The following is a 26,739-nucleotide window of genomic DNA, read 5'->3' as shown; positions in this document are numbered from 1 at the left end:
GGTCAGGGGCGCTAAGCAACGGCGGTGGGGGTTGTAGGGGCCCTGGTCAGCCTTGCCCGTCGTGTGGGGACACTGGGTTGCGCATCTTTTTTTGCCGGTGTCTCAAGCTGTGGCAAGTCGACGCTGGCTTTGCGTGGGCGACCTCTGAGGTGGGCTGACTCACAATGGGCCTAACTAGGCAATGTAAATCCTGTCATGAGCAGAAAGAAACAGCTGTCTGTCTTGCGAGTTGAGACATGGCTGAGAGCCATAGTGGCACCCGTGATCGCTTGCTGTGATCCTCTCGTCGTCGTCCAAGATGCCGCTGGTGAGCTCGCTTGAAGCGCATGGGCAAATCGTTCCATCTCAGAGGCTGGACTCGGTTGTGTTGCCGATTCCAGCTCGTCGGGCGGGACTTTTCTCTGCGATGGAACAGGACACGGCATCGTCCCGCTGCATCATTCGCATCCAGGGGTGCATGGTGTGCGCTTGTCTGGCCTCGCGGAGCCATACAATTGCCCACGTGGTCTTGGCATTGAATGCGATTGTTAGAGCCGGAGAACTTGCAGCACAGTATAAAGCATCAGGGCAGCGCGCATGCATAATGGGAAGAATCGCGAAAAAGAAATAAAATCCAATAGTCCGTACCCCTCCGTGTAGGCAGTCATGTTTTCCTGCACGCAAGAATCCAGGCGACCTGCCACACAGGCGGTTGTTGTTGAACACAGATAGAGTTGACGTCTGGTGGAGGATAGACTCCATTGTGAGAACGTTACGGATATAGCAACATTGGTCAGGTCGCACTGGGCAGCCACACCGTCAAGGGAGTGAGTGGCTGGAAGGCTCTGGGTGTAGGGAAAACACTGTTCTGGTCGATGTAATAGTCGATCCAGGTGGATATGAATCGTCGACCGAGCATGCTGAGAATCAATGAGCAGTTTTTTATGTCGCACAGTATCACCAGTGAAGGGAAAGCTTGCAACGCTTATGAGATTTTTCTGGGCACCATTCGTACCGTGCATCATTTAATTCGCACCTCCTTCTTGGCACGGCACGTGCATCAACCGGCCATTCATGCCGCGCCGAGATTCCTGGCGACGAATGAAGAAGGCGCATCGAGGCACGTCGCCGCTGAACCCTTGGCCTCGCCTTGTGTCACCCGGACAGGATGTTCGAACCCCAATTCTTCCACCGAGACCCCCACCGTTGATATCGCGTCTCGTGCTGCAGCCATTGCTGCTCATGGCTCACCCTTCCTGCATCATTGATCGATTTCTCCCGTCATGCACGCGCCACGGCGGTAGTGTAGCATTTCAAGACTCGATGGATGCGCCATCGCGTCGCAGCGTCCCAATGTATCGGGTCTTGGGTCTGGTCTTGAGCGGACTCGGCACAGATGTGAAGGATTCATGGAGGCCCTTCGATTTCGGCCTGCAAATGATACAATGCAACGCTCCCACACCTGGCAGCTCTCCGCAACGCGGCCCCATGCTGCCTACCCAACATCTCGGAGGCAACCCGGTCCAGTTTCACAGCTGAGAGCTCCTCGGGAGTCGGGCCCTGACTCCTCGTGTTTTCCCGTGCATCTGACGTTGACGTCTCTCGCATATCCATCCTCCCCGTCTCTCCACCTGCAGTCCTCCCCTCCTGCGTCTGCGCAACACAGCATTCACATAATAAATCTGGCATCCTGGTGATGGCCGTCGACGCCGAAGACCTCCTCATCCGCCCATTCCGGGACGTGGTCGCCGCGGGCACCGTTGCCTTGACCAACGCCTCCACACACGCGGCCCAGCAGAGCCCCGCGCCCGGCGACAATGTCGATCGCATGGCCAGGGCCGCACAGGCCATAGTTCGCGAAGGAGAGCGCGCACTCAACAAGGTGCAGCTGGTCTGGAACGACCAAGTCAGTAAGCATGGAGACAGCTTCGGGAACATGATGGTGCAGCAGGGTGTGTCCTTGACTGTGAATCAAGATCTGCGCTCGGCATCCGCCCACTAACTGCTCGTCCAGCCTCCATCGAGAAACGGCGACTGCAGCTAGAAGATCTTCTGTGGGACTTCGACGACTTCACCCAGCCGGCCGACTTCGACCAAGCACGATACGGAGCCTTGCAAGCCGCTACCAAGGCCCTTGCCCTCGACATTATCGAGACAGCACGGCGCATAAAGCCTCAAGCTGCTGTGCCCGACATTCCCGCCATACCACAAGGCGGATTCCCTCCATTACCACCCCTCCCACCTCGCGCGGGTCCTGGTTCCCGTCCACCATCAGCCCGCTCGATTCGTTCCCGAGCCTTGTCCAGGCCAAGGCAACCCCAAGACGATGCGGTCCCGCAACATGAAGGGATTGATTCGATGCCGCAGAGCCCTCGAACCGTGCCGCGGACGTCCGTCGGTGCCGCGGATCATATGTATTTCTTAGCGGAAGACAACTCGACTATGGCAGCCAAACGAACATTTCGGAGTCAGTCTGTGGCGTCCCAGGGGTCTTCCCAACCATTCCGCCCAGATCTCACCAGAGACGCGTTCACACCTCCCGCGTCCCCTGGCACCGACCCAGTAAACTTGCGCTTTAATGACCTCACGCTCAATACCACAGTGCGCCCGAGAACCATCGACTCCGCTCCCAGCCCCAGCACTACTCACACTAGGACATCAGTCATGTCACACGCCAGCAGCTCGTCCTCATCAGCCTTGCTCGGAAGCCTCGACTCGCTCGTGATTCCCGAGGATTCCACCGAGCTGGATCGTTCCAGCACGCAGGACACCCGGCCGCCGGCCAGCAATGCCGCAAGCCAGGACCTGTTGGGCATGGAAGACATGCTTAGAGAGTCATGCTACCCTAGCGAGCACCGGAAGTCTAGACCAACGACGCCGCGGATCCCGGATCTCGGCATACGGGCGGACAGCACGTATTACAAACTGAAGGGACTTTGCAAAGGCGCCACGAAATTCCGGAAAGACGGTCACTGGGACAGCATCAAGCTCACCAATGAGTACGAGTACGGGGCTGGGGGCGGTTCCATCGGAGCGGGGGATATGATGAGGGCATCTGACGGCATCACGGTGCCGTTCCAATATGAGACGACTAAGGTTGGGGCTTGCGGCGACTGCGGGTATGCGCACGACTTGGACGAAGTGGAACTTGACAAGAGCAACAGACGTAAGCTCCCACCTTCGGCGCACTTGTCCACGCCCATGACTAACGCCCATCCAAGCCGAAGCAGTCCGTGCCTCGGAGGCGGGACCCCGCTATCGCCTCCGCCTCCTCTTTAAATCCCATCTCAGGCAAGGGAGCAGTACCCAAATGTACTACGCCTGTCTGTGGTGTGTCCAGGCAGGTGCCGTCTCGCGCGAGGGCGACGCGACGGTCTTCCGGTCCGCCGAGGAACTCCTACGCCACCTTGCACGGCACCCGCAGCCTCTGGCGCCCCTCGCGGGCGTCACCGTCGTGTACGGCCGCCCGCTCCCAGACTCGGCACCCCAAGATTTTGACCTGCATTTGCCCGAGTCCCCGACACCGGTGCCCATGCCGGAGAATGTGGCCCGGTTGGCTACCGCCATAGCAGTGAAAGACCACTACCGCCGGTTGGGGCGCAGCAAGTTGGAGAAGCCGCCCAAGTACGACGCCGACATGCTCGAGTTTATGGAGGGCGCCCGGATTGTGGGCGTCATCTTCCCCGAGAAGTGGGGAGGCAAGTACTGTTTGGGGCGCCATGACGGCGAGTTCGGTGCGTTCCCGGCCAAGGCCATTGAACTACGGCCGCCGCAGGAGAGCGAGATCCCCGTGGGCGGGGAGAGCGGCATGAGCGTGACGACGAGGTGGAAGTGGCAGCCGCCGCCTACTCCGGGAGCACCATGGCTCTCCTTCGGGAAGGGTGAGGTCATAACCAACGTTCAGTGTGAGTATCCTCTCCCAGCCAGGGCTCAAACCCGACATTTGCTGATTACCTCACAGGCCTCTACGCAGACTACTGGTGTTGGTCTGGCACCAACAGCAAAGGCAAGACGGGCGTATTTCCCCAGTCGTTCATTGACCTGGAAACCCTGCGAGGTCAGGAGTCCACGGCAGGTAAGAAGCAGAGCAGAAGTAGGAGTCTCTTCGGTTCCCGGCCCAAGGGGGATTCCACATCAAAGGGGAGTGGTCATAGAAATTCGGTCGCGTCATAACCGCTAGATACCCAAGAGCTATTCAGACGCTGTTTCAAGCGCAGGCTTCCACATATAAGTGAGACTCGCAGACTTGTTTTCGAGACAACATCCAGAAGTCATTCAGACACATACAATGTCTCCATCAAGCCTGCCACTTGGAGAGCAACTCCTCCAGTTGCTCATGTCTCTTGGCCGCCAGATCAAATGTGACATAGGCTTTCTTGGCCCCAGCCGCCTTGGCCTCGGCAAAGGCATCATACAGAGCGCCGATACCCCGAGCTTGGACAGGCAGGTCCTTTTGCCATTCCTCCCAATCCCACTCGACCTTGTCTACCTTGTCCGTCGCAAAGTCATGCACCTCGATGATGCGCGGCGACGTGTCATCCCCGACCTGGATGAAGGTATTCTGCGGAGAGACGATCCTAATCTCGCCCTTTTCGCCATGGATGGTCCACTCCAGGGCCGCCTCGCCGGGGAAGGGCTGGCCGCGGCGGAAGCGGTAGTGCAGCGTGGCGTTCTGCTGCGTGATGGCCGACTCGTTCCACTTGCCCGAGACCAAGATCAAGTCCGGAACGTTGGACCGGACCGTCTTGACCGCGCCGGCACTCGGATCCGTGATCTTCACCTCGGGCCGCTGCAGGTGGAAGTCGCCCTTGACCGAGGCGAGCTCCCCCAGAACCCGCTGGACCATGTCGAAGACTGTAGTCTGTCAGCACTCGAAACCTTCAGGATGGCAAGAACGGATAACTTACCATGAGCAAAGCCAATAGTGTAAACATTCCCCCCAACCTCCCTTTGCGTGAAATACGCCAACCCCTCAGGCACAGTAGCCCGATCACCGAGCCCGCCAAACACCCTCAACTCCGAACTCAGTACCTTCCCAATTCGGCCCTCCTCCAACAAGCCTCTCAACTTCAACACAACAGGCGCCACCACCCCCTGCAACCCAACCACCGACCTGCCGCCGGCCTCCCGACTCAACCCCACCAACTCCCTCGCATGCTTTGCATCCTGCGCCAGAGGCCATTCCACATAGACATCCTTCCCATTCTTGACACTATCCACGACCGTCTCAAAATGCTTATCCACGCGCGTATTGCACACGACAAGATCGACGTCCCGGTCCGCCGCCAGCGCGGCCGGATCGCCGTAGGCGCGCGTCGAGGCCGGCAGATCGTAGGCCCTGATGGCGTCCTGCGCGGCCGAGACGGACGAGTTGAGGAGGGCGACAATCTCGTATTTGGAGGAGCCGCGCGGGGAGAGCAGGTAGGGGAGGTGGGCGCGCGAAGCCCAGGCTGTTTTGGCCGAGGAGGAGAGGCCGATTAGGGCGACGCGGATGCGGGGGCTGGAGGTGGGATGGGAAGACATGGTGGGAGTCAGTGGAGTGTATACGCTTCAATGGGGTGTGAGGACGTGATGTAGTTACTAGTGATAAGTGGGAAATTGGACTGACTTGGCTGCGTCTGGTATGGATCCTGAGCTGGTTTGGGAATGGGTGCTTGATATAGCGAACGACCGGTGCTGGAGACCATCATGTTTTCTAGAAGTTAGTTTCCGGGGATTATGAGATAATGAGGGGATATTGCTCCGAACCGACGATGGCGCCATCTATCATTATAAATCAAAATATACATTTGCTGGGTGGGCAGTCTCGCCATCATGTGGCGTGCGGGACCGGAGGTGGATTTGTCATGCTGTCAATGATGATAATTGCCAGCTGGAACAGAGCCTCAGACTGTTTTTCCGAATTAGTCAATACGCGCCATGGCTATTCCGCTATTGTCATCATCTAAACCGTGATACTCAACTCGAATTGTAAGCATCTCCCTCTAATAATAGCTATCGCTTGTTTTGTATGAGGCTTTGTTTATTCGCTTAAGCTCATCTTTTCTCTTATTGCAACACTTCTTAGCTTCTCGTTTTTTTGATGTCTTGGTTTTAGGCTTCTATCTTCCAAGTTCTATTTCATGCTCAATTTTACATTGCGAGTTTTTATTTTACTTCCGCCATTGGCCTTCATTTTCTTATCCTCATATATGTTACTGGATATCCTTGGGTAAGTTATTCAGTGGTGCCAGACACCTTCCGAGGACTGACCCTGGTATCTGACGCCCTCCAGCCGTACCAGACCCCAAACCAGCCCGGGAGCGGTCTACGGCATCTTCTTCTGTCACCACCGGCTAGCCCCGATTGAGTCAGGAGTCCAGTCTGGAAGAAGACTATACGAGTAACGCCTCATCATGGACGCATCATCACCAGTCTGATATAGCATAATACTTCAACATTTACCTAGCCTGTTGCCCAACGGGTGATCGGTGGGAAAGAACTTGGCCGCATAAGGGGGTCACTCGCTTGAAGTTTAGCCTGGGATGAAGGCAGTGAGACGCATGACGTCTTACGGTCAAATTTCAGTAAATATGGGTCAGAAGCTGGAACCTGGCTTGCGCTCACTTGGGCACGTCAACGAGATCTGGAAGTTTCAGAGCCTGTTGAGAATTGTTCTTGTTCAGGTACCAACCGGTGAAGAACAGTCCGAGGGAAAAGTATGCTATTGTTTCCATAACCCAGGCGGTGTAGAGTAACTAGGCACTTTTATCCGAGCGCTGCAGTGGTTACTCTTCAACTACCATCCCGCGACCTGGCTCAGTCTTCCAGCATCGATTCTGGAATTGAACAGGGTAGTTGGTTTGGCTTTGGTCTTTTCTTGTTGATCGGATCATTGGCCTAAGTTTGCTATGTCGATATTATACCAATTCCCGACGCTAATATTGAACTAAGAGGGTTAGACGCTCTTCCGGCCTCTTGCGTTTGGAGATTGGTGGAATACATCGATGTTGGCTGGGACGTCTTCCTCTAGTAACACTCCAAGGCACGTCCCATCGCATCCACGTGGTTCCCGCAATCAAAAATGGTCCCTCATATATCACTTCGGGTCTCTACCGATCACCATGCACAAAAAATACAACCCATTTGGTGAACGCGGTCCTCGCTGGAAGGACACCGATATCTCGATGTTGACGAAACGGAATCTTCCGGGGCAACGTGCATCGTCACTCACTGGCTCGACGACGGTTGGTATCCCCTGATTCAGGGAGAACTCAGCAATGTCTTAAAGGTCCAATCAGATAGTGTTTGTACATACCCGTATCCAATCATCAACCTTTCTAGCGGAGGTAGTTTGAGATAAGCTTGTCAAAGAATTTGGGTCCGGCGGTGTTGCTAAGGCCAACTTGAACTGAACAATCATGGTCAATAGGAAGTCCGGCGTTCATCCCATATCAAACACAGAACTTGGTATTTCGCCTCCAACCATTTTAGATTGCTGTTGTGCTCGCTTTGAACCCGCCAGCCAGACTCGGAACTTTCCCTCGTCGTGCGAAACCTATTCTCGCCCCCCACCTGTATCGCAACATTGTTCATTCAGCGGCCATGCAGGTTGTTCCCGTCTTCTCCACCGATTCCGAGTGACGCAACGTGCCCGACAACATGGCAAAGACAACCGATAAGTGACAGAATGAGGGCGCAGACGAGCAGACCGAGCGCATTGAGGTTGCGGCGCCTGAGATAGCCACGACCGATACAGACCTGAAGCGCAAAGCCCCCGATGACTTTGACGATGAACACGTCGCTTTGAAGCGTCAAATGACCGAGTCCGCGGCCGAGACTGTCAATGGCAGTGTCGCTGCGACGAAAAGTCCGATATCGCCGACATTTCTCGATACGCAACGCCGACTCCAGTCACTCTAATACCCGCCTCAAGGCAGTGAGTACCGCCGATGGCCTAAACATAGCGAAACCGACTGCTTCAATCTTCGGAGATTCTCGCCCTTGCGCCTCGCTCAAACGCAAGGGTGGCCACGGCATCGACGATGAGATCCCTTCCATCAAGTGCGCCAAGAACGCCGACAATTGTGGCAACACCGACACCGCCATGACCGTGTTTGGTTTCCGCCTCTGCCAGTCTCGCCCCGGCCGACGCTGTCATAGACATGACAATCTCTACATTACTACGGCTGCCCGCCGAGATCCGGCTCCGGATCTACGCACATCTCTTCAAGGTCAACAAGCCCGCCTACCCACAGGTGGACATCGCCTCTGCCAACAAGCGGGCTAGGTCCGGCTTTCCCAAGGGTCTCGTCCCGTCCATGACCCTCGTCAACAAAAAGATCTCCGGTAAGTCATCCCCTTCATCTACAGCAACAACTGCTTCCGCCTGACGTTCCCCTACCACGGCGACTGAGTCAACCGCATCGGCAAAAAGAACGCGAGCCTCATCACGAAGCTCATCCTCGTCAGCGGCGGCGGCCGGCCCTAGCCGCCCTCTGGAAGCGCGCCTACGGGAATCTCCGCCGCATTACGGCGCAGGACAAGTGGCTGTGCATGGACAGCGCCTTCATCCCCGGGGAGCTGCTCGCCTTCGGCGCCAAGCGAGGGCTGGAGCAGGTTTGGCAAGCTCGAGCACATCACCATTGACATCTCCCATGTCAATACTCCGCCGGCCGATACGCAGTCCTACGAGGGGTTCTACCTGCAGAGCAAGGTGTTGGTCACGGCTAGGCGTGGTATCCGGGTCTGGAATGGGCCCCCCGTATATAGAGACGATGGTACCTGGCGCGTCATGGGTAACGTCTGGCTGGAGGCGGTCCTTCTCAGACATGGGGAGAAGAAGGGGAAGATGGCAAGCAGCAGAAGGAGGACCGCAAAGGCTGTTTGTAGAGGAATCGCAAGGCCTGGGTCGACGCCGAGTTTTCCAAGCGCGAGCCGCAGGAGAAGGAGAACGGCGCTCAGCGAATGGTCAGCAGGACAGCAGCGCCTCAGCTTGACAACGGGATGTGTGGACGCTCGTGATCCCTCCTTTGTTACTGGGAAGATGGAGAGCCAGGAGGCACATTGGCGTTTTCTGGGTGATATTCATGGCCAGACTGGAAGCACGTGCGAAAACAGCTGGAGTTTTTCCCAAGTAAGTTATTTGTGACCCTTGGATTTTCGGTTGTCTTCCCAGGATTTGTTTGACGTTCTGTGACATACTCTGGCGCATTGCCTTCTAACACCAGACCCTCACGTTAATCACTCAAAAAATGCGTTCCAGCGACGGAGCTCAGGGCGCGGTATCAGGAATGGGATCAGGACGTTGTGGATTTATTACTTCGAGTGTTGGTCATGTGGTGGTGGGTTAGGACGGCTCGCATTCTTCCTGGACGGCAGATAGACAGTTGAGATCTCCACTGGAGGCATTAAACTCGGCGGACAATGTGTTGCGCGCGCCTGGAATACGCATTGACAACGATGGAATATGTACGTAAAGTATGGTATGTACTTGCTTGAGCCGCACGCAGCCCCGATAATAGGTACCGAAAAAAGAACATCAACCCTTTTAAGATCGCTATACCAACCCCTCTCACTTCTTCACCATGGCCTTCTCATCCCGCCCAAGATGACCACTAAACTAGATCTTGCCAAAGCCAGCCGTGTTGACGACATTCTTAGCCGTAGCGTAGCTGGTGGCGCTAGCAATGTTCTTGCCATTGAAATACGACAAGAACGTAGTATCAGAGCCCGAGAGGGTACCCGAAGAGCCGAAGCCGTTAGCCTGGCAGACACGGCCGAGGTATTGGGAGCAGACGGCGCCGTTGGAGCTGATGGCGAGGACCTTGCCGGCGCCGCCCGCCTCGAGCGGCGTCTTGGTGTTCTGGAAAACGCTGCCCTCGACCAGGATCTTGGCGCCAGTGTCGGCCTCGAAGTTGTGGCCGGTGCTGTCGTACCAGTAGTTGTTGACGGCGTGTAGCAGCGTGTTGCCGGCGACCTTGGGGGAGCGCCCCGACATGTGCGAGATGAGGTTGTTCTTGAAGGTGATCATCTGGAGGAGCCGAAGCGAGTTAGACATGAGCCCCAGGCGGATGAGGGTTAAGACAGAGTGCTTACGTCGTTGGAACCGGTGAAGTACATGCCCCAGTAGTGGTAGGTGTCGCAGGTGGCAGAGTAGGTGCTCTGACCGTCAAACTTGCAGTTGGAGATGGTGACGCGGCCGCAGGCGTTGTTGCCCAAAACAATGTGCTGGCGGCCGATCAGGGAGGTGGTGACATGGTCGATCCACACCATGTCGGTGTTGTCGAGGGTGATGGCGTCACCGCCCCAGACGTACTTTGGGTTGAGGTTGGTAATATGGATGTTCTGGACGATGACGTTCTTGGCGCCGTTGACGATGCGGATGCCCTTGCCCTTGATGATGCCCTTGCTGCCGACACCGATGAGGGACTTGTTGGACCCGACCGTGATGCCGAGAACGCCGGCCTTGTCGTACGTGACCTTCACTTTGGGAGCGTTGGGCTGGTAGTTGTCGCACCAGCTGTTCTTGTTCAGAGACAGCTGGCAGCCCGAGCCGGTGCCCCAGGGAGCGCAGCCCGTCTCGGTGGCAGTGCCTTCGGTTCCGGTGAAGTCAAAGGTGCGGTCGAGCATGATGACGCGAGGCTGCGAGTCGCCCAGGTACGAGACCAGCTCGGCCGTGGTCTTGGGGTACACAGGGGTGGCGCTGCCGCCCCCGGTGACTCCCTTGGCAAAACCCTCTGCGGCACCCGTGACGGCGGTTGCCGTCTGGGCCAGCGCTACCAGCGCCGATGACAAAAGAGCGAACGACCTCATGATGATGACGCCGTGAGGTGGCAGCGAAATGCTGAAACGAATGAATAAGGTAACGAGAGGTAAGTATAGAGGTAAAAGAAGGAAAGGCCGGCCGTGAACAACCCAACAAACCCTCTTCCTTGAGCCGGCGAGGGCGAGGCATCATGCCTTGCTCCTTATACCCTGCGTCGGATCGAAAGCCGCGGCTGTTGCTGTAAAGCTGTCTCCACCGTTTAAGCTTTCATTGCAACCAGGCTCCGCTTCGCACGGTTGAACGACGGTAGACTAGGCCCCTGGGATACATGCCGGGTTGTCCGACCCACATCCCGGAGCTGAGGATGATCGATGGGGGTTCCATCTCCGAACGGCAATCCATTGTGGTGGAACAGGCCATTGTTTGATTCGTGGACTCCGGTTAGTCTCCGTCGTTCCATCTACCCACGTGCGAGAGGTTCCACAACTGGTTTCAGGGGCTGCAGGCTAGCCCTCTATGGGGAAAAGGCCGTGATGTCGACGGAGCGAAGCTGCCAGTGTCCGAGCTCTGTTGGGATGGCGATACTCCTCGTCCCTTCTCCGGGATTGTGGTTCTTCTGGCAGACAAACCTTCATTGCGTTGTGCCTCAGGTCACCTCAGTTACAGTGAAACATAATTATCTTACATGCTCTGGGAACGGATCCTACTGGCAGATGGAGGCGCGTTACGAACTCACCAAAAGAGGCACTGAATTGCAAATACTGTGCTAATGTCCCTTTATCACAGTGATTGAGGTATGCGACTACCACCTATATGGTTTCCATCGCATGCTATCGGCGCGATTGGGGCGCTTCTTACGCAGCATGCCGCCTCGGCTTTCACACACCCCTGGTCCTAGGACGAAGACCCTGGTATGCATACGTCAACTGCTACATCCTCTCATCAAAGCTAGACAAGGGATAACCGATGCTGGCGGCAAGAAGTCGGATTTAATGTTTCGAATTGCTCAGCCAGATCATGAATGCTGAGCTATGCACGCACATAGCTTGTGTGCCCAAGAACAACTATGAGCTTCTGTGCCCGGGTATCTACAACTCGAGCATGAACTTGACCTACGTATTGTGGGATCGGTTATGGCTAGATGACCTGAGCATTAGCTGGTTGGCGTGTCGTATTGTACAAACACCCAGGTCTCTCATTGCTTGGAAGCCCGAGCGGCGAGCTGAGGAAAATGCGAAGTACATTCATCATAAATCCTGGTCTCATTCATCGGTTCGGGCGCTCCATCAATACTCTCATAGACTCATCAATCACGCACGAATTGCTCAAGCCCGCTCGAACGCCTCGCTCAAATGCGCACAACACTCCCTGTACAACTCCTCGGAAAACTCGGCCGGCTTGGTCGGGTCGGGTGCCTTGTCCCAAGCATGCGGCACGCCCGCGATCATCTTGTACCGCACGTCCCTGCCTATGGGCGGCTTCTCCAGCCGCGTGGCGAATTCCTCGCCCTCTCGCATCAGCATGTCCCACTCGCACGTGTAGAGTATTACCGTCTCCGGCAGGGCCTGGGCGAGCTGCTCGTCTGTGGCCTTGATGGGCGACAGGTACGGGTTGGCGAGTCCCAGGCTGGGTGGGTGCAAGTATGATGCATCAAAGAGGGACGTCAGCGTGTCCGGGAGTGTCTTGTCCGGCCGCACCGAGGTCGCGCGCTTGAGGGTGCGGGGTCGGGTGTAATCGACGACGGGATACCAGGAGGCTACAGCACGGATACGGTGGTCCGGGACGTGCGTGCTGGATTCCTTGAGGGCTTTGAGGTGGTCTGCCAGGCAGAGCGTGGATGTGATGGCGAGGTTGCCGCCGGCCGAGAACCCAGATACGGCGAGCTTCATGGGATCGATATGCAGCTTGGGTCCGGTGTGGATCAGGTACAGTATGGCATCGGCCGAGTCTTCGACTGCCACGGGGAATGGATTCTCTGGGCTCATGCGGTAGTCGGCGCTCACGAAGACGGCGTGGCACTTTTCTAGCACAAATCTGGCGAAGCGGGCGTCGTCGGTGCCGCTGCCGATGGTGAAACCGCCCCCGTGGAAATTGACGACGGCGGGGAATTTGCGTCCCGTTTTTGCTGCATGCTCGTAGCCTTTGGGCGTGTAGAATTGCAATGTGAACTCGCCCTTTGCTTTGGATATTGTCGAGGGAATTGACTTGGTGAAAGTGGGATTAGGGGGTCGTTTGTGAGCGAGGAAGTGAAGAGCCATGCCCGTGTACTGCAACGACCTCCACCAGGCGGCCGATAGGCGGAGCCGCCACCGGGACGGAGCGGGGCGGCCAACGGCATCCTCGGCAGTCTCAAGGTGCCTTTTGTCGATGTCCGATACCCTCGGTTGCTCCGAGGGCCCGAGATTGACGACGGGAATGCCGTCTACCGTGGGAATCTCATGCATGCTGTTGGATCTGCGGCAACAAGCAAGACATGACCATCTCATCATGAATGAGAAACACGCACCTCGAAAGCAGGGGAAGAGCGGTTGATTGGTTTGGGAAAATTGGAGTGCCCTCAGCGTGCACTCATTCAAGGCTTCAGACTGCCAAGAGAACTGACTGATGTCATATCTTAAGTGGAAACACCCCCGTTAAGTTAGAATCGCATTTGCGGGGTGTTCAAATTGTCGTGAAACGGGGAAATGCGTTTGACCAAGAATAGCAGCCGGAGGTTTTGCACCGGTTGTGACGTCATGGACATGACGTCGCATCTCCAAACCACGAGGGCAAGCCAACAGGAACCGGATTGATGACACATGCCGATGGAAAACGGGCAGTCACGGTCATTGCCGGCCGGTTATGGCAGGCGGCAGCGGAAATTCGCCAGCCTGCCCTGCCAATGCTGCGGGACGTGCCAGCTGCCCGGTTCTTTCCATGTCCTAAATTGGGTCAGCAGAGGCGGTTAGGCTCTAGGCGCGGCGCTGATCTCGGGAATTCTGGCAGGCTCGATGGGAAGATCCGCGAAGCTAAGGTTGGTTGTAAGTGCCGGGTTCTTTCCACATTCAGCAGGGTCCAAGTGCCAGTGTGGCCAAGGAAACAACTTCAGTTGCCCTTGGCATTTAATCCTCCCTCTTTCCTCCTCTTCTCGTTCCACAAGAGTCGGCTCACTTGCCTCAGGATCTCTCTCCAAGACGCCAGAATTTCTTGACTGACGTCAGATAATCAGAAGGTTCGACATTCTCCCAGACGTTGCAGATACTCAACCCTCCACACCCGCGAAAGCCGCTGCCAATTCGCGATCGGCGCACCCGATACCCCCGGCACCGACTGCCCAAACTCGACTCCCGCCGGTGATCATGGCGCCAGGGAGCTTCAAAAAGCCACTTCTGGCGCTCAACCGCATTATCGGACATACGTCGGCGAAGAACCACATTACCAAGGTCCACATCGGCAACATTGCCGCCCTCGACGATGACCGGCACGAGAAGCACCTGAAGAAGGCTCAAGAAGAGCGAGTTAAGCAGGATGAGCGCGAAAACGAAAGGCGATCCTTTCAGCAGCGCCGGAAGGAGGAGGAGGAGAGAGCACACCAGGACGACCCGCCCGAGATCGCTGCTCGGTACGGCACCAAGACAAGCGATGTGCTCGCCAAGACCGACTCGATCCAGAAGCTGGCTGCAGACCCCAACAATGCCGGCATGGCCGTCAGCTTCATTGCCCGCGTGCACCACGTGCGCAGCATGAGCTCCAAGCTGGCCTTCATCATATTTCGAGACCAAATCGAGCTGGTTCAGGGCGTGCTGGCGTACAGGGAGGGCGAGGTGTCCGAGAACTTTGTTCGCTGGGCTGAGCACATAATCACTGAAAGCTTCGTCCACGTCGAAGGGCGCCTACAAAGGCCGCCAGAGGAGATCAAGGGCTGCTCGATTCGCGAGCTCGAGGTCCAAATCGACAAGATGCATGTGGTGGTGCCGGTCAAGGAACATCTCCCCGTCGACCCCTTCACCATGGACCGCGTCGAAGAGGACCAGGAGACGCACCAGCAGGAGGCCATGGCATCCACAAGGGTTCGTGTTTCCAATCGCATCGCCTACCTGCGGACGCCGACGGCGCAGTCCATCTTCCGCATAAACTCGGCCATCTGTAGCGCCTTCCGCTCGGTGCTGGAGGGCCATAACTTTGTCGAGATCCACACCCCCAAGCTCATGCCCGGGGCAACCGAGTCAGGGGCCGAGGTTTTCAGGGTTAACTACTTTGGGCGCACGGCTTTCCTTGCACAGAGTCCCCAGCTCTCTAAGCAGATGAGCATCTCGGCCGACTTTGGCCGAGTCTTCGAGATCGGTCCCGTGTTCCGCGCCGAAGACAGCAACACGCATCGGCACTTGACAGAGTACACCGGCATGGATCTGGAGATGGCCATCAACAGCGATTATCACGAGGCTCTGCACATCATTGACGACCTGATGAAAAACATCTTCAAGACCGTCTACACGCGTTGCCGCAGAGAAATCGACATGGTCAAGACGCGCTTTCCCCACGAGGATCTGGTGTGGCTGGACCGAACACCCATTCTGACTTTCAAGGAGGCGGTAGACCTTCTTAACTCGTCAGGCTGGACCGATGACCATGGCCGTAAGGCCTCGGAGCACCAGGACCTCAGCACGCGCGCGGAGATTCGCATCGGCGAGCTTATGAAGGAAAAGTACAAGACCGATTACTACATCATCGACAAGTTCCCCGCTTCTGCGCGCCCCTTTTACACCTATCTGGATCCAGAAGATTCTAGGTTCACCAACTCGTTCGACATCTTCCTGCGCGGACAAGAGATCACAACTGGCGGACAGCGTATCCACCGGGCAGATCTGTTGAAGGAGCGGATGCTGAAGGCAGGTGTTGAGCCCAGCGGCGTCGAAGAATACATGTCCGGGTTCGAGTTCGGCGTCCTGCCGCACGCAGGATGCGGAATCGGTCTGGAGCGCATCGTGTTCCTGATGTTGAATCTGGGCGACATCCGCAATGCCTCGCTCTTCCCGCGCGACCCTAAGTCCCTGCAGGAGAACAAGGATGTTGTCATCCGGTTGCCCCATCCTGAAGCCGACACGATCCGGTATCACTACGACTACGAGCACGGCGTCCCCAACCTTGAGCTGCCGCCGGTGGAGAAGCTCATCGCCAATTATGGAGATGCTACAAACACGTCGTGGCTTGACGACCGCTATAAGGTGTGGCGGCACGAGTCAACCGGTGCTGCGATTGGCTACGCCGAGGAGAACGGTTATGCCCTTGTCATGGGTAACCCGCTATGTGACTCTCGCCAGTACCAGCCCGTGATCCGAGCCTTCCTCAAATACATGCGCTCACACAAGGACCTTCGTCCCCTCTGGTTGCTCGTCGGGCCCGAGGTTGAGGAGATCCTCGGCTCCAAACTCGGCTGGCGGACGCTCAGCTGCGTTGCCGAAGAGCGTGTGCCCATCGAATCAGCCAAGAAGGTGGGCAAGAAGGAGCGCCAGGCCGAAGACGCCGGCGTCACCATCCACGAACACCCCGTCGACCAGCCCCTGCCCCAAGAGTTCCGCGACCGCTGCGACAAGAGGATTCAGGATTGGAAGAACAACCGCAAGGGCAGCAAGCAGGTGCACATCACCGAGGTGCGCCCGTGGGTCGACATGGAGCACCGCCGATACCTGTGGGCCGAGACCAAGGAGGGCGAGATTGCGGCCCTGTGTGTGCTGCACCGCCTGTCGCCCGCCAACGGGTACCAGATCAAGTTTGCGCTCGACTTTCCCGGCTCGCCGAGCGGCACCATTGAGGCTCTCATTTCAACCGCCATCCAGGCGCTGGCCAAGGCCGGGGTGCAGAATGTCACGTTCGGTGCTGGCGCGTTGCCCGAGATGGTCACGGGCGGGAACCTGGACGGGATCAGGGCCCGGATTCTGTCCAAAACGTACAAGACTATTGCGCAGCAGCTCAAGCTGATCAACAAGAGCGAGTTTCGGGAGAAGTTTGGGACAAAGAATGATCTGGTGTATATCTGCTATCCGTTTATGGGGCTTGGGGTCAGCGGCGCGAGGACGTTGATCAAGTTCTTTGAGGATGAGATGTGATTGGATTGGACGGGTTTGGTAATGCGAGGTTCTGCTGGATAGGTTCTGTCTTGGGTCAGCTTTGGGTTTTCTTATGTTCATGTTCAGACCAGTGCTTCTAGTGTTTTACATGAGGATACCCGCTCCTGTGTGGTTTTCTTTCAGTTCAGTTCAGAGTTAATACCGGAAAGCGTCTACCTTCCTGGAGGTCTGAGGTGGTGTGCGACCAGAGCTTCTCACAGACATCCATGATGGCAGTCGCGGGTTGCCTGTCTTGTTCCCTCAAGCGCTTCTGTAACAAGACTGGAAGTCACATTCGACAGACTCCAAGACCGAGAATACACATTTGAATGTCTATCCAAGGGTAGTTAAGGCGTATAGCGGTTCAAGCAGTGGACTGATCGGTCTCATCGGCGATGATGGGGCATTAGGGACCTCTTGACTTCGCCTGGTTCAGGATCAAACAGCCCACTCGACTCATGCCCGAACGGTCAGCACCTGCCTGAGCAGTTCTTTGAGCTCTTCATATGCTTCCCCGCACGTAGTGGCCAGTCAGGACAGGCATCTTCGGGTCCGGCTAATGACGGGCACGGCGGAACAACCTTCGGCCTATCTGTTTAATAACTCCTGCATCAACCAGTTCAGACTCATACTACCTTGCGAACTTGTATAGTTCATTGATCCCGGCTCTGCTATTAGCGATGTTGACGGCAAGCCTAAATCACAAGCAGTCTTAGGCTATTCGGGAGTGTGCTGGATGGCGAGCCCCTTCGGCAATTGTTGCGAGGCCCATATCGATGGCCCGTTTAAGACGAACGAACCACTCCAATTGATAAAGATTCCAAGACACTAGCATACGTGTTCTTCGTGCATCAAGATGGCTCGCCTCATCTCATTGCTTGTCGCAGTCCTGGCGCTTACCCCCTGCATATGTCTAGCGCATTCTCGAGCGCTCCAGGCATCAAGAGTTTTGCTTGACGGCCGCGAGGTAGAGAAAGAGTACGACTACATCGTTGTCGGAGGTGGCACGGCCGGGCTGACCGTGGCTGACCGGCTGACCGAGAATGGAAAAGCCACGGTGCTCGTAGTCGAATACGGTCAACTTAGTTTGTGGTCCCCGGCCTTCCAATTCAGTTCACAATTTCTAATTGCTTCGGAGGCAACTCCCCCTCAATCACAACCGTCCAGGGAGGGTTTTCGGGCATGTCGGATACCCAGTTCCTGTACGACATTCAGTCGGTCCCACAGAGCAACCTTCTGAACAGGACCATCGCGGTTCTGGCGGGCAAGGTCGTCGGCGGCAGTTCTGCCGTGAACGCCATGATGACAGTCAGGGCGGCGGCGGCCGACTATGATGGTTGGGGAAGCTTCTTCGGTGAAGGATCTCACTGGAGCTGGAATCAGCTGCTCCCATACTTCAAGCGGGCGCTCAACTTCGCGCCTCCCGACGAGGCCGTGACCAAGTTGGCAAATATCACGTACGACACTAACTTCTGGGGAGATACTTCGAGTGTGTATGCCGGGTGGCCGTCTTTCCAGTACCCAGGCACGACTGCGCAGATGGAAGCCTTCAGGGGCATGCCCGGGGCCCCTTTTGTCAAGGATAGCGGATCTGGCGAGCCGGGCGTCTATTGGTATCCAACCTTTATGGATCCTAAGCTCGGTGGAGCGGTCTTATGCCAGGACTGGACACCACGATAGGGCCATCAGCAGGTGGAACTACCACTTGGTGACTGGTTCAAAGGTTACCAGGATCGCCCTGAACGGTACCACAGCGACGGGGGTTGCCTTTGTACCAGTGACGGCAGGACCCCGGGCAGCGAACCACACCGCTCTGCAAACCGTTGTGACAGCGAGAAGGAGGTAATCCTGGCGGCCGGCGGCATCCACAGTCCGCAAGTGCTCCAGCTTAGCGGCATTGGGCCGCGCAAGCTTCTCAGCTCGGCCAACATCACCACTATTGTCGACCTCCCTGGCGTGGGACAGAACTTCCAGGATCATCCCATGATTCAAGCGAGTTACACGTGTAAGTCCGTGCCATCACTTCTCTCTCTCACTCTGTCTCTGTCTCTGTCTCTCTCGAGCCAAGGCAACTCAAACCCACCAACAAAATTTCAGACAGGAGGTTCAATTTCCGACCGTCCCCCAACGATCTCTTCCTCAACGCCTCGTTCGCCGCCTGGAGCGAAGAAGTCTGGGCCTCCAACCGCACCGGGCCCAACTCGATCGCAACCGGCAACGCAGCCGCCTGGCTCCCGTTCCCGGTCGTCTCGCCTCGCGCAGCCGACCTCTCCTCGGCCTTGGCCAGCCAAAATAACACCCTCTACCTGCCCCCGGGCACCGATCAGACCGTGGCGGCCGGCTACCGCGCCCAGATGCTCCTGCACGCGGCCGCGCTCAACAGCAACCACACAGCCTTCTATAACCTCGTCCTCACGGGCGGCCCGACCAACGGCATCCTCGTCGACCTGCACCCGCTGAGCCGCAGGACCGTCGCCATCGACACTGCCGACCCCTATAACAGAGAGCCGCGCGTCGACTACCGCGCCCTGTCGAACCCGCTCGACGCGGCCATCATGGCCGACCTGGTGCGGTTCACGAGGCGCTATCACTTGGAAAATCCGCTGACGACGAGCTGGGCGGCAATGGAAATGGCTCCAGGGCTCGAGACGCAGACGGACGAGCAGTTTGCGGCGTATCTTGCTGAGACGCTGAGCCCGAGCGAGTTCCACCCGGCCGGCACGTGCGCCATGATGCCGAGGGAGTTGGGCGGCGTGGTGGATCAGCAATTGAGGGTGTACGGCGTCGAGAGGCTGCGGGTGGTGGATGCGAGCGTGTTTCCTACGCTGCCGGGCGGGAATACCTGCCAGCCTGTGTACGCTGTGGCGGAAAAGGTGAGGGCTTTGACTGAACTTCGGATTGTGGAGATCACTTCCCTAACTTGGGTGATGATGACTGACTGAGCGATTGTGCAGGCTGCGGATTTGATTCGATATGGTGCGTCTAAAGGAGTGGAACAGCCATGTTGAGAAATGCAAGTTGATGTTTCGGGAATGTGTTACGTTGTTTAGTCAGCGAAGGGCGTTGTATTAGGTTTCTTTGTTGCCGAGGTTGTATGCAAAGGCGGGAACCACCAGAAATGTTAGGTGAAGGGGAATCAGGGGATGATGGCTGACAGTTGGACCAAGAATACCCTGCCTGTATCTAAGGTGATCAAGTTCACGACGGGACGGTCAGTATCTATCGTTGCCATTGTATCTCCGGTATAGCGAAGCATTGTGGGACAATACATTGTCCACATTTTACTGGAGTTGAGACCGATGGATATAAAGTAAGACGAAATCGCCTTGTAAGATCCAAATTTTCAGCAGCATCTGCATCTAGCACATCGAAGACACGTTCACGCAAGACTTACAGCCACTGACTGCAACTCACGACTACAGCCCGACATATCTACCAAAATGTCCAGCTCCCAGAGGTAATACACCAGCTTCACCCCCTCCTACGCCCAGCGCACTGTAACCGTTCTCTTCGAAGAGGTCGACCCCGACAACGTGGTCGTTAACGCTCAAGCCCACCACCTCATCATCAGCCGGGACGAGTCGACGGCGAATACCATAGTATAGAGCGAGGGGGCGAGAATCACAGAGAAGTTGCTCCTTGTCGAGTCGCGCATTGTCAATATCTACTTCATCCCCAGGGTGTTCAGGAGATTCCGGTCATATATGCCGTCGCAGCGGACCAGGTGGCGGTGTTTATTCCCTCTTTGCGGCCGATATCGACCCGCACAATAGGGTGGTGGTACAGTTTGATCGTAGTATATTTGAGGATGTTGTCTTCTGCGGGCGGAGGAAGATTGAGGTTGATGAGGCGAGGAGTGTGTCTGTGTGTCATGCCGCGCCCCGGACGTTGTTTGGCAGCAAGAGTATGAGATCTGGCGTAGATCAGATCTTGCCTCGGCGTGTGAGGCAGCTCGCCGCGGGTAGTGACTCGGCCCAGCTGAGATCAGCATCCCGTACGAGGAGCTGGCTTCATTGAGCCTTGAGGACCAGACCCTTTCCTTCGAGCAGCAACAGCAGCAACTCGTCGACCAGAAACTGCATTAGGAATTCAGGGAGCGGCTCTCTCGCATGAGCTCCGGGGAGCGGTTTCACTGAGCCTCGAGGACCAGATCCCTTTACTATGTGAGGGAGCCCAAGGGAGCTCTGATATGACCTGCCCCGAGTCAGTAGTATCAGGCATCCATGGAATCCCTGTAAGCAGTACCTGATTTAGTCTGTTTTGCAAAACACAGATTGATACTGTAGTAACATACAGATTGATAACTCTGACTTTCCCAATATAATTTCGACGACCAGTTCGTTTTCTGAATGCAGGATTACTGCAATTACGACCGCATCAGTGGCTGTTCATGACTACCTACAGAGTACAGAGGATACCTCACCTTTCCATATGAGACGTTATGTTCTGTCTTGGAGTCGGTATTGTTCGGCTGGTTTCCAATGCGCATACAGCCTGTACCGGAAGTCAAGGCCATAACCTATCTTCTTGAACAATGGTTAGATGGATTGCAGAGTATGAGTTGAGTTAGGGGTTCTCGGTGATCAGCGGGTTAGGGTTGCCTCTGCCACCTTCCAGCGCATCTTGCTTCGGTGTTGGTTGGATGCTTGGCGGCTTGGCTTGGACATATGACATCATTCCTTGACGCAAGCCCAGGATGCCAATGCTGTTGCATGGACTGCAAGGACAGTACTTCACGTCATACCGGGAGTTTGCACAGGAACTTTCTTAGCAGCTCTTTCTTTTGCCGATCGGCGTGGCACACATCATGGGAATGCAAGCCTGCTGATTCTGTAAAGGACATTCCTCGGATTTAACTAGCAGCCATTGCTCTCTTCCTAGGATAATCTCGATTGTCGCAGGGTCTACTCCTGCTTGTTCCGCATCTACGCATCATGAACTTGACCAAGATTCTTCCCATAATGGCAAAAGAGAAGAGCCCATCGCCCGCCTCGAGTCCCGACAGGCCCCCCTCCGCCGGCGTCTCGACAGCCCAGACCACCGCCTCGGTCGAAACAGGCTCGGTCGACTTCTCTGATTTGCCCGGCCTCCCCCGTCTACGCTACCGCATCCTCGACTACAAGCTCAAGTTGTTCATCGTCGTGGCGCTGCTAGTGCTCGAGTCTAGCCTGCTGCCCATCTCGCTCTACTACGGCCTCGTGCTAGCAACCACACTACGGCAAGGCATCGTCTTCGCCATCATCACGTCCTTCTTTGGCATCGTTACGGGCATCGAGTTCGGCCTGCGCAGTTGGAAGCTCATCTTCAAGGGCGACACGTACCGCCCCGTCGGCGGCACTAAGTTTTCGGCCGACTTCACCCACTGGTCCCTGTCGTTTGGCTACACCGTCATGACGATCATTCTGATCATCTTCTCGGTGCCCCACGACCCGCTCGTGCGGCCGCTCGCTATTCCCGTCTCGGTGTTTTTTATTCAGGCCGGCCTGCAGCTAACCTGGGCCGGGTGCATGAATGCGGCGAAGCGGCCTGCGCCGTTCAAGATCAGCTCGGTCCCCAAGGGAGGGCGGGTGCCGCCGTTGGTGCTCACCCTGGTCGAGGATATCGTTGCTGTGGACGGGGGTGCCGGCAGGGAGTACCGCAACACTGTGATGGCTCGGTACGAGGCGAGTCCGCGCTTCAGAAAGATGATTGCGCAGCAGAATTGGTTCTGGGCGATTGGTGCGTTGATTGATGGCATTGGGACGATGGTGGTGGTCTGGACTGTTCCCGAAAGGGTGGCATACGGTGTTGGTACGTGTGTTTCGTTCATTGTCAGCGCCGCTGCGGTGGCCGATTTTGGGGCCAACAAACTGACAGTTTCGGAATTTCTAGGTTGGGGAAGTCCCCTTGTATTCACGATCATCTGGACCACCATTTCTGTCTCATGGGTACGGCGGTCCCTGCGGCGGGAAAAGGAGCTGTGGAGGGCGGAGCATTCGACCGAGAAACAGAGGGACTCGGACACGCAACAGACGAGGTAAAACAAGGATAACGTTGGTTGGCATGCCCCTCGACAAAGAAGCGTTCGGACGAAAGCACCCCTCCACCTTGTGGTCATCTCCAAGACGGTATATCTGGCCATCTGGCCCTGCCGCCATCATTGGTTGTGGAGATTGGTGTTCGGGTCCAAGCTGTCGGTTCCGCATCTCCAAGTCGTTATTCCACAACCACGACGGCATCACATTTTTGCATTACTTCCCCTTGAGATGACCCTGCACATCGCAGGGGTTTCTCGACCGCTGCGGTCTATCGCGTCTCATCCGTGCCGCCGGCTTTCTCTACGCCCACCCGAATGATATTTTGTACAAACAGAAGGTCAACCAGGAAAGGTTGGTTGGCCTCGTTTACAGCATCAGACGCGGCGCCATCACGGCAGTCTCCAAGTTTATTGTAGCAGACGTCAACGCTATGGTCGACATGACCCGGACAACAAGGACTTTCAAGGATCCGAACCGCTTTTGGTCATTGCGGTGGCGAGGGGCCAAAAAGGAGTTGTCAAGTTGTTCAAAGGACAGTTGCAGGGCCATTGCCTTTTCAGGCTCCTGCGCCGATTGACTAGTAGGGAGATAAGCCCCACCAGCCAGCGGGTTCAGCGAGGGATAGGCAGGTATGGGCAACGCTCAGCGGGGCGTTTCGCCGCCAGCTGGCTCACACAACACAGGGCCTGAACTGCATGTTGTAAGAACGCAGGAGCGTCCTAGTGGGTGGATTAACTAACGGTAGGTGCAATGAGCAGTGGAACGGGTTTACGTGGGCTGGGGTTTACGTGGGCTGGGGACTTAAGCCTAGAGGGCAGTTTCTAAGGTTAGAGTGGTGTCCATAGGGAGATCAGCATCGCCACGCGATTAAATCGGCATTGGCCCTACAGTTGATTATTTTGCATCCTCCGGCAGGAGTCAGTTTATCTCTATAGCAGCTGCAATGTTGAGGTCATAGATGCATATTATCCTTACCACAGACCTTTGCTAACACAGTGAGCATGCGCCAGATAGGGGTGTAACCCTAACCCTAGGTAGCTAGAGTGACAGCTATGTTATAGGGCAAAGGCTGGACATAGAGCTACTTAATACTCCGTACGCTTGACTGGAATTGCAAGGTATTTTTCAGAGCCAAGCTTCCGGTTCAGCAAGAGATGCCTTGCACGGAGCCTAGGCGCCAAAACCGGCTCATTATAGAGTAAGCTAGGAGCCAATTTTACAAGCAGACGACGTCGATTGGTACAGTAGTTCATACTCTAAGAGTTGCATCGAGAGCCTAGTCATCTAGTAAGGGCACGTTTACAGAATAATATTTGAACATGAAACGAGGAAACCTAGGTACTGAACCTGAACAAAAAAGAGGAAATGTTAAAGGAAAAGGATCGAGAGAGGAAAGAGGAAAGATGAAAAAAGGGGAGGGGTAAAAGAAAGAGGAAAGGCAAAGAGAGGGAGGTTAACACAGACATCGACGTGTGCATGCCTCTATGTCTATTTGCTAAGCTACCTTTGGCTCAATTTCATGTGAAATGAGCAATACCCCCTACAGCTTCGATATGATATTCCGCATCTGCTGCCCAGCCAGGAACCGCCGCATGTTGTCCACGATCAGGGCCTCAGAGCCCTGCGGTCTCCCTCCGGCCGCATGGGGCGAAAGGATCAAATTCTTGGCCCTGTACAGTTTGTGCCCCTCGGGCAGTGGCTCTTGCTCAAACACATCCAGCGCGGCGCCCCCAATCTCCTCCTTCTCCAGCGCCTCAAACAGCGCGTCCTCATCCACCGACGACCCCCTCCCAACATTGACCACCCACGCATGCTTCGGAAGCAGCCTCAACCGCTCCTTATTCAGCGCATGCCGCGTTGAGGCATCCCCAGGCAAGATCATAACCAGCGCATCCGTCTCGGGCAACAGCTCCGCCAGCTTATCCTCGGCAAACACCTCCACCCCGCCCCTCACCCCAGCACGGCGCGCCACGCCACGCACCGTCGCGCCGAGCCCAACAAGATGCGGCGTCAGACACTTGGCAATATTTCCGTAACCCCAAATAAGTACCCGCGCATCCCGCAGCGTGCGGAACGTGCCCGGCTCGCGGTCAGGCTGCGGCCCGCCCAGGTGGCCCGGCCACTTCCCCTCGTTCTGGAAATCGCGCATCTCATAGAAGCGGCGCGCCGCGTTGAGCAGGAGGCCCAGGGCGTGCTCGGCGACGGTGCGGTCGTGCAGGCCCGAGCCCGTCGTCACGGCAACCCGGGAGGTGTCGAAGCCTGCCGCGAGGACGTCGTTGGGGCCAGCCGCAAGAGATTGGATCCATTTCAGCTGGGGCAGGTTCTGCGCGGCGAAGGAGAGGTTCGCGGGGGAGTTGCACCAGGTGACGAGGATTTGAGCGTCGAGGAGGTCGGTGGGGATCATGGGCGCTTTGGCGTCGTACGGGTGCAGGGTTAATGTCGGGAAGCCCGCGAGGAGGGCTGGGTCGAGCTTGAGCGTGGTGGGATAGAGGAGCTTCATGGCGGCGGTGATTTGGGGGTTGTTACGGTGAAAGAGGACGTTGGCGGCGGTGAGGTTCTGAGGACGGGAGGTACTGATAAAGTGCCCCTGGCAGTCGAGACCCGAGACGCGGGGCAATGCAGGCCGAGTATGTGGAGTTCGGTCCGCGGGGAAGCTCCGCTGTCGGCACTGGTCTCGGCTGCGATAGGCTTCAAGCTGGTGGAGCTGGTGGAGCAGCGACTATTGGTGGAACAATGTTTACTGTCTGTAACGTGAACTCATATATGTTTCAACAGTGGGATGCCAGCGGTTATTATGGTTTGATACTGTGAGGTACTTGTACCTAGTGTCCCGCTGCAGCATTTGTCGCGAACACTGAACCCAACCTCCAAGCCCTGCAACCTCTATAAGTACAGTACATACCTACCTGGTATTGCTTTCCTCGTACCAGCTTGTCCCCGGACACCGAGAGAATGAGAAACACCAAGTCCTCGAGAACTACCGAGGCATGTCAGCCAAGAGTCATCTGGCCAGACGGAGAGAGTTACGGGCGGTCTATTCATCTCCAACGGTCCCGGTGACCCGCCGGGCAAGGACCAAAGCCTGGTACATGGCGAATAGCTAGGGTCTGTCAGGAAGAGTGAAGATTACTACCTTAATAAGTAGGGTCCGCGGCTCTTAAAGATAGAAGGAGAGGATGTTGGGCAGCCAACAGTTACTTGCTCAAGTAAGCTTAGATCAACCAAATGGTATTGAACAGATTGAGGTATGAAATGAAGCTTGAATTGGAGTCACGATTCCAGAGTGACCACACAAATGAAGGATCAAGATAGTGGGTTAGGGTGTCTCAGAATGTCCCTTTCTTCTTGGAACAGAATTGTCCTCTCTAATCCTCCCAGGGGAATTACCCCCCTTATATAGAGACAGTGTGCTATGATATGGCGTTTATGTCAGGAACTGCGTCATTGTGATGGATCTGTGTTGACTGAGAGTCTCGCATTGAACATCAGTGCTCAGTCCGTGAATCTTGGTGCCAAGGAACCCACTCAGTTCAACAGAGGACACCCGAAGCCCCCGGGCTTCTTGCTATAATTCTGTAATCAAACCATGGTATCCCTACCTACTGGAGATGGTTCTTCCCACGTCCGGGCGATGGGACGCAGTGATGATGATTCCATTCTATCGCTTCCGGCGACGAGACTCAACGCGCACAAAGCAAAAGAGCACCTGACCTGAGGATCCAGTGACACGAGCTTGGCATTGACAATCCATTTCCGGGAGCATGGTTTCGAGGACCTGATCGCATCCCAGAGCAGCGAGCTAGCTCCAGTAATACACTGCCGGGTTATGTGCGGGTTGGATGCCATACGTGATTGTACCTGCACATGTGATGTTGGGGGCCAGATCATTACATGAAAGGTTGCGTGCTTG

At 56.1% G+C, this 26,739-nt stretch overlaps 9 protein-coding genes across 9 annotated transcripts; 5 read left to right on the top strand and 4 right to left on the bottom strand.

Moving 5' to 3' along the window:
* The first annotated feature begins 1,572 nt into the window (after window positions 1–1,572).
* On the top strand, window positions 1,573–4,454 carry N657DRAFT_257006 (uncharacterized protein). Its single transcript, XM_062786466.1, has 4 exons — window positions 1,573–1,931; window positions 1,994–3,145; window positions 3,201–3,884; window positions 3,941–4,454. The coding sequence occupies exons 1-4, from the start codon at window positions 1,676–1,678 to the stop codon at window positions 4,150–4,152; spliced, it is 2,304 nt and encodes a 767-aa protein (XP_062643274.1). The 5' UTR covers window positions 1,573–1,675; the 3' UTR covers window positions 4,153–4,454.
* N657DRAFT_693717 (NAD(P)-binding protein) lies at window positions 4,069–5,638 on the bottom strand. Its single transcript, XM_062797237.1, has 2 exons — window positions 4,887–5,638; window positions 4,069–4,833 (listed from the first exon to the last, which is right to left on the bottom strand). The coding sequence occupies exons 1-2, from the start codon at window positions 5,500–5,502 to the stop codon at window positions 4,277–4,279; spliced, it is 1,173 nt and encodes a 390-aa protein (XP_062643273.1). The 5' UTR covers window positions 5,503–5,638; the 3' UTR covers window positions 4,069–4,276.
* A 1,444-nt stretch (window positions 5,639–7,082) lies between these two features.
* On the top strand, window positions 7,083–8,999 carry N657DRAFT_674889 (uncharacterized protein; the record flags this gene model as incomplete). Its single annotated transcript, XM_062795784.1, has 7 exons — window positions 7,083–7,205; window positions 7,648–7,828; window positions 7,953–8,078; window positions 8,122–8,307; window positions 8,396–8,577; window positions 8,645–8,776; window positions 8,851–8,999. The coding sequence occupies 7 exons, from the start codon at window positions 7,083–7,085 to the stop codon at window positions 8,980–8,982; spliced, it is 1,062 nt and encodes a 353-aa protein (XP_062643272.1). The 3' UTR covers window positions 8,983–8,999.
* Window positions 9,000–9,580: 581 nt separating this feature from the next.
* N657DRAFT_581615 (polysaccharide lyase family 1 protein) lies at window positions 9,581–10,773 on the bottom strand (the record flags this gene model as incomplete). Its single annotated transcript, XM_062789551.1, has 2 exons — window positions 9,581–9,991; window positions 10,057–10,773. 2 exons carry the CDS (start codon window positions 10,771–10,773, stop codon window positions 9,581–9,583), a joined length of 1,128 nt encoding a protein of 375 aa, XP_062643271.1.
* A 1,049-nt stretch (window positions 10,774–11,822) lies between these two features.
* On the bottom strand, window positions 11,823–13,298 carry N657DRAFT_650154 (alpha/beta-hydrolase). Its single transcript, XM_062793880.1, has one exon. It carries the CDS (start codon window positions 13,168–13,170, stop codon window positions 12,052–12,054), a length of 1,119 nt encoding a protein of 372 aa, XP_062643270.1. The 5' UTR covers window positions 13,171–13,298; the 3' UTR covers window positions 11,823–12,051.
* A 396-nt stretch (window positions 13,299–13,694) lies between these two features.
* On the top strand, window positions 13,695–17,124 carry N657DRAFT_604483 (aspartyl-tRNA synthetase). The gene is made up of 2 exons (XM_062790171.1): window positions 13,695–13,746; window positions 13,935–17,124. The coding sequence occupies exon 2, from the start codon at window positions 14,065–14,067 to the stop codon at window positions 16,810–16,812; it is 2,748 nt and encodes a 915-aa protein (XP_062643269.1). The 5' UTR covers window positions 13,695–13,746; window positions 13,935–14,064; the 3' UTR covers window positions 16,813–17,124.
* Window positions 17,125–17,668: 544 nt separating this feature from the next.
* Window positions 17,669–19,820, top strand: N657DRAFT_659011 (GMC oxidoreductase; the record flags this gene model as incomplete). The annotated part of the gene is made up of 6 exons (XM_062794945.1): window positions 17,669–17,897; window positions 17,951–18,417; window positions 18,461–18,589; window positions 18,655–18,817; window positions 18,910–19,685; window positions 19,767–19,820. 6 exons carry the CDS (start codon window positions 17,669–17,671, stop codon window positions 19,818–19,820), a joined length of 1,818 nt encoding a protein of 605 aa, XP_062643268.1.
* Window positions 19,821–21,773: 1,953 nt separating this feature from the next.
* Window positions 21,774–22,832, top strand: N657DRAFT_581645 (uncharacterized protein; the record flags this gene model as incomplete). The annotated part of the gene is made up of 2 exons (XM_062789553.1): window positions 21,774–22,602; window positions 22,684–22,832. The coding sequence occupies 2 exons, from the start codon at window positions 21,774–21,776 to the stop codon at window positions 22,830–22,832; spliced, it is 978 nt and encodes a 325-aa protein (XP_062643267.1).
* A 1,533-nt stretch (window positions 22,833–24,365) lies between these two features.
* On the bottom strand, window positions 24,366–25,464 carry N657DRAFT_666646 (uncharacterized protein). Its single transcript, XM_062795350.1, has one exon. It carries the CDS (start codon window positions 25,327–25,329, stop codon window positions 24,370–24,372), a length of 960 nt encoding a protein of 319 aa, XP_062643266.1. The 5' UTR covers window positions 25,330–25,464; the 3' UTR covers window positions 24,366–24,369.
* Between the last annotated feature and the right edge of the window lie 1,275 nt (window positions 25,465–26,739).

This window comes from Parathielavia appendiculata (assembly GCF_033297405.1).
Source record: "Parathielavia appendiculata strain CBS 731.68 unplaced genomic scaffold N657scaffold_26, whole genome shotgun sequence".
Classification (NCBI taxonomy): domain Eukaryota; kingdom Fungi; phylum Ascomycota; class Sordariomycetes; order Sordariales; family Chaetomiaceae; genus Parathielavia; species Parathielavia appendiculata.
Note: the sequence above shows the minus strand (reverse complement) of the source record. Positions and strands in the feature narration are given on the sequence as shown.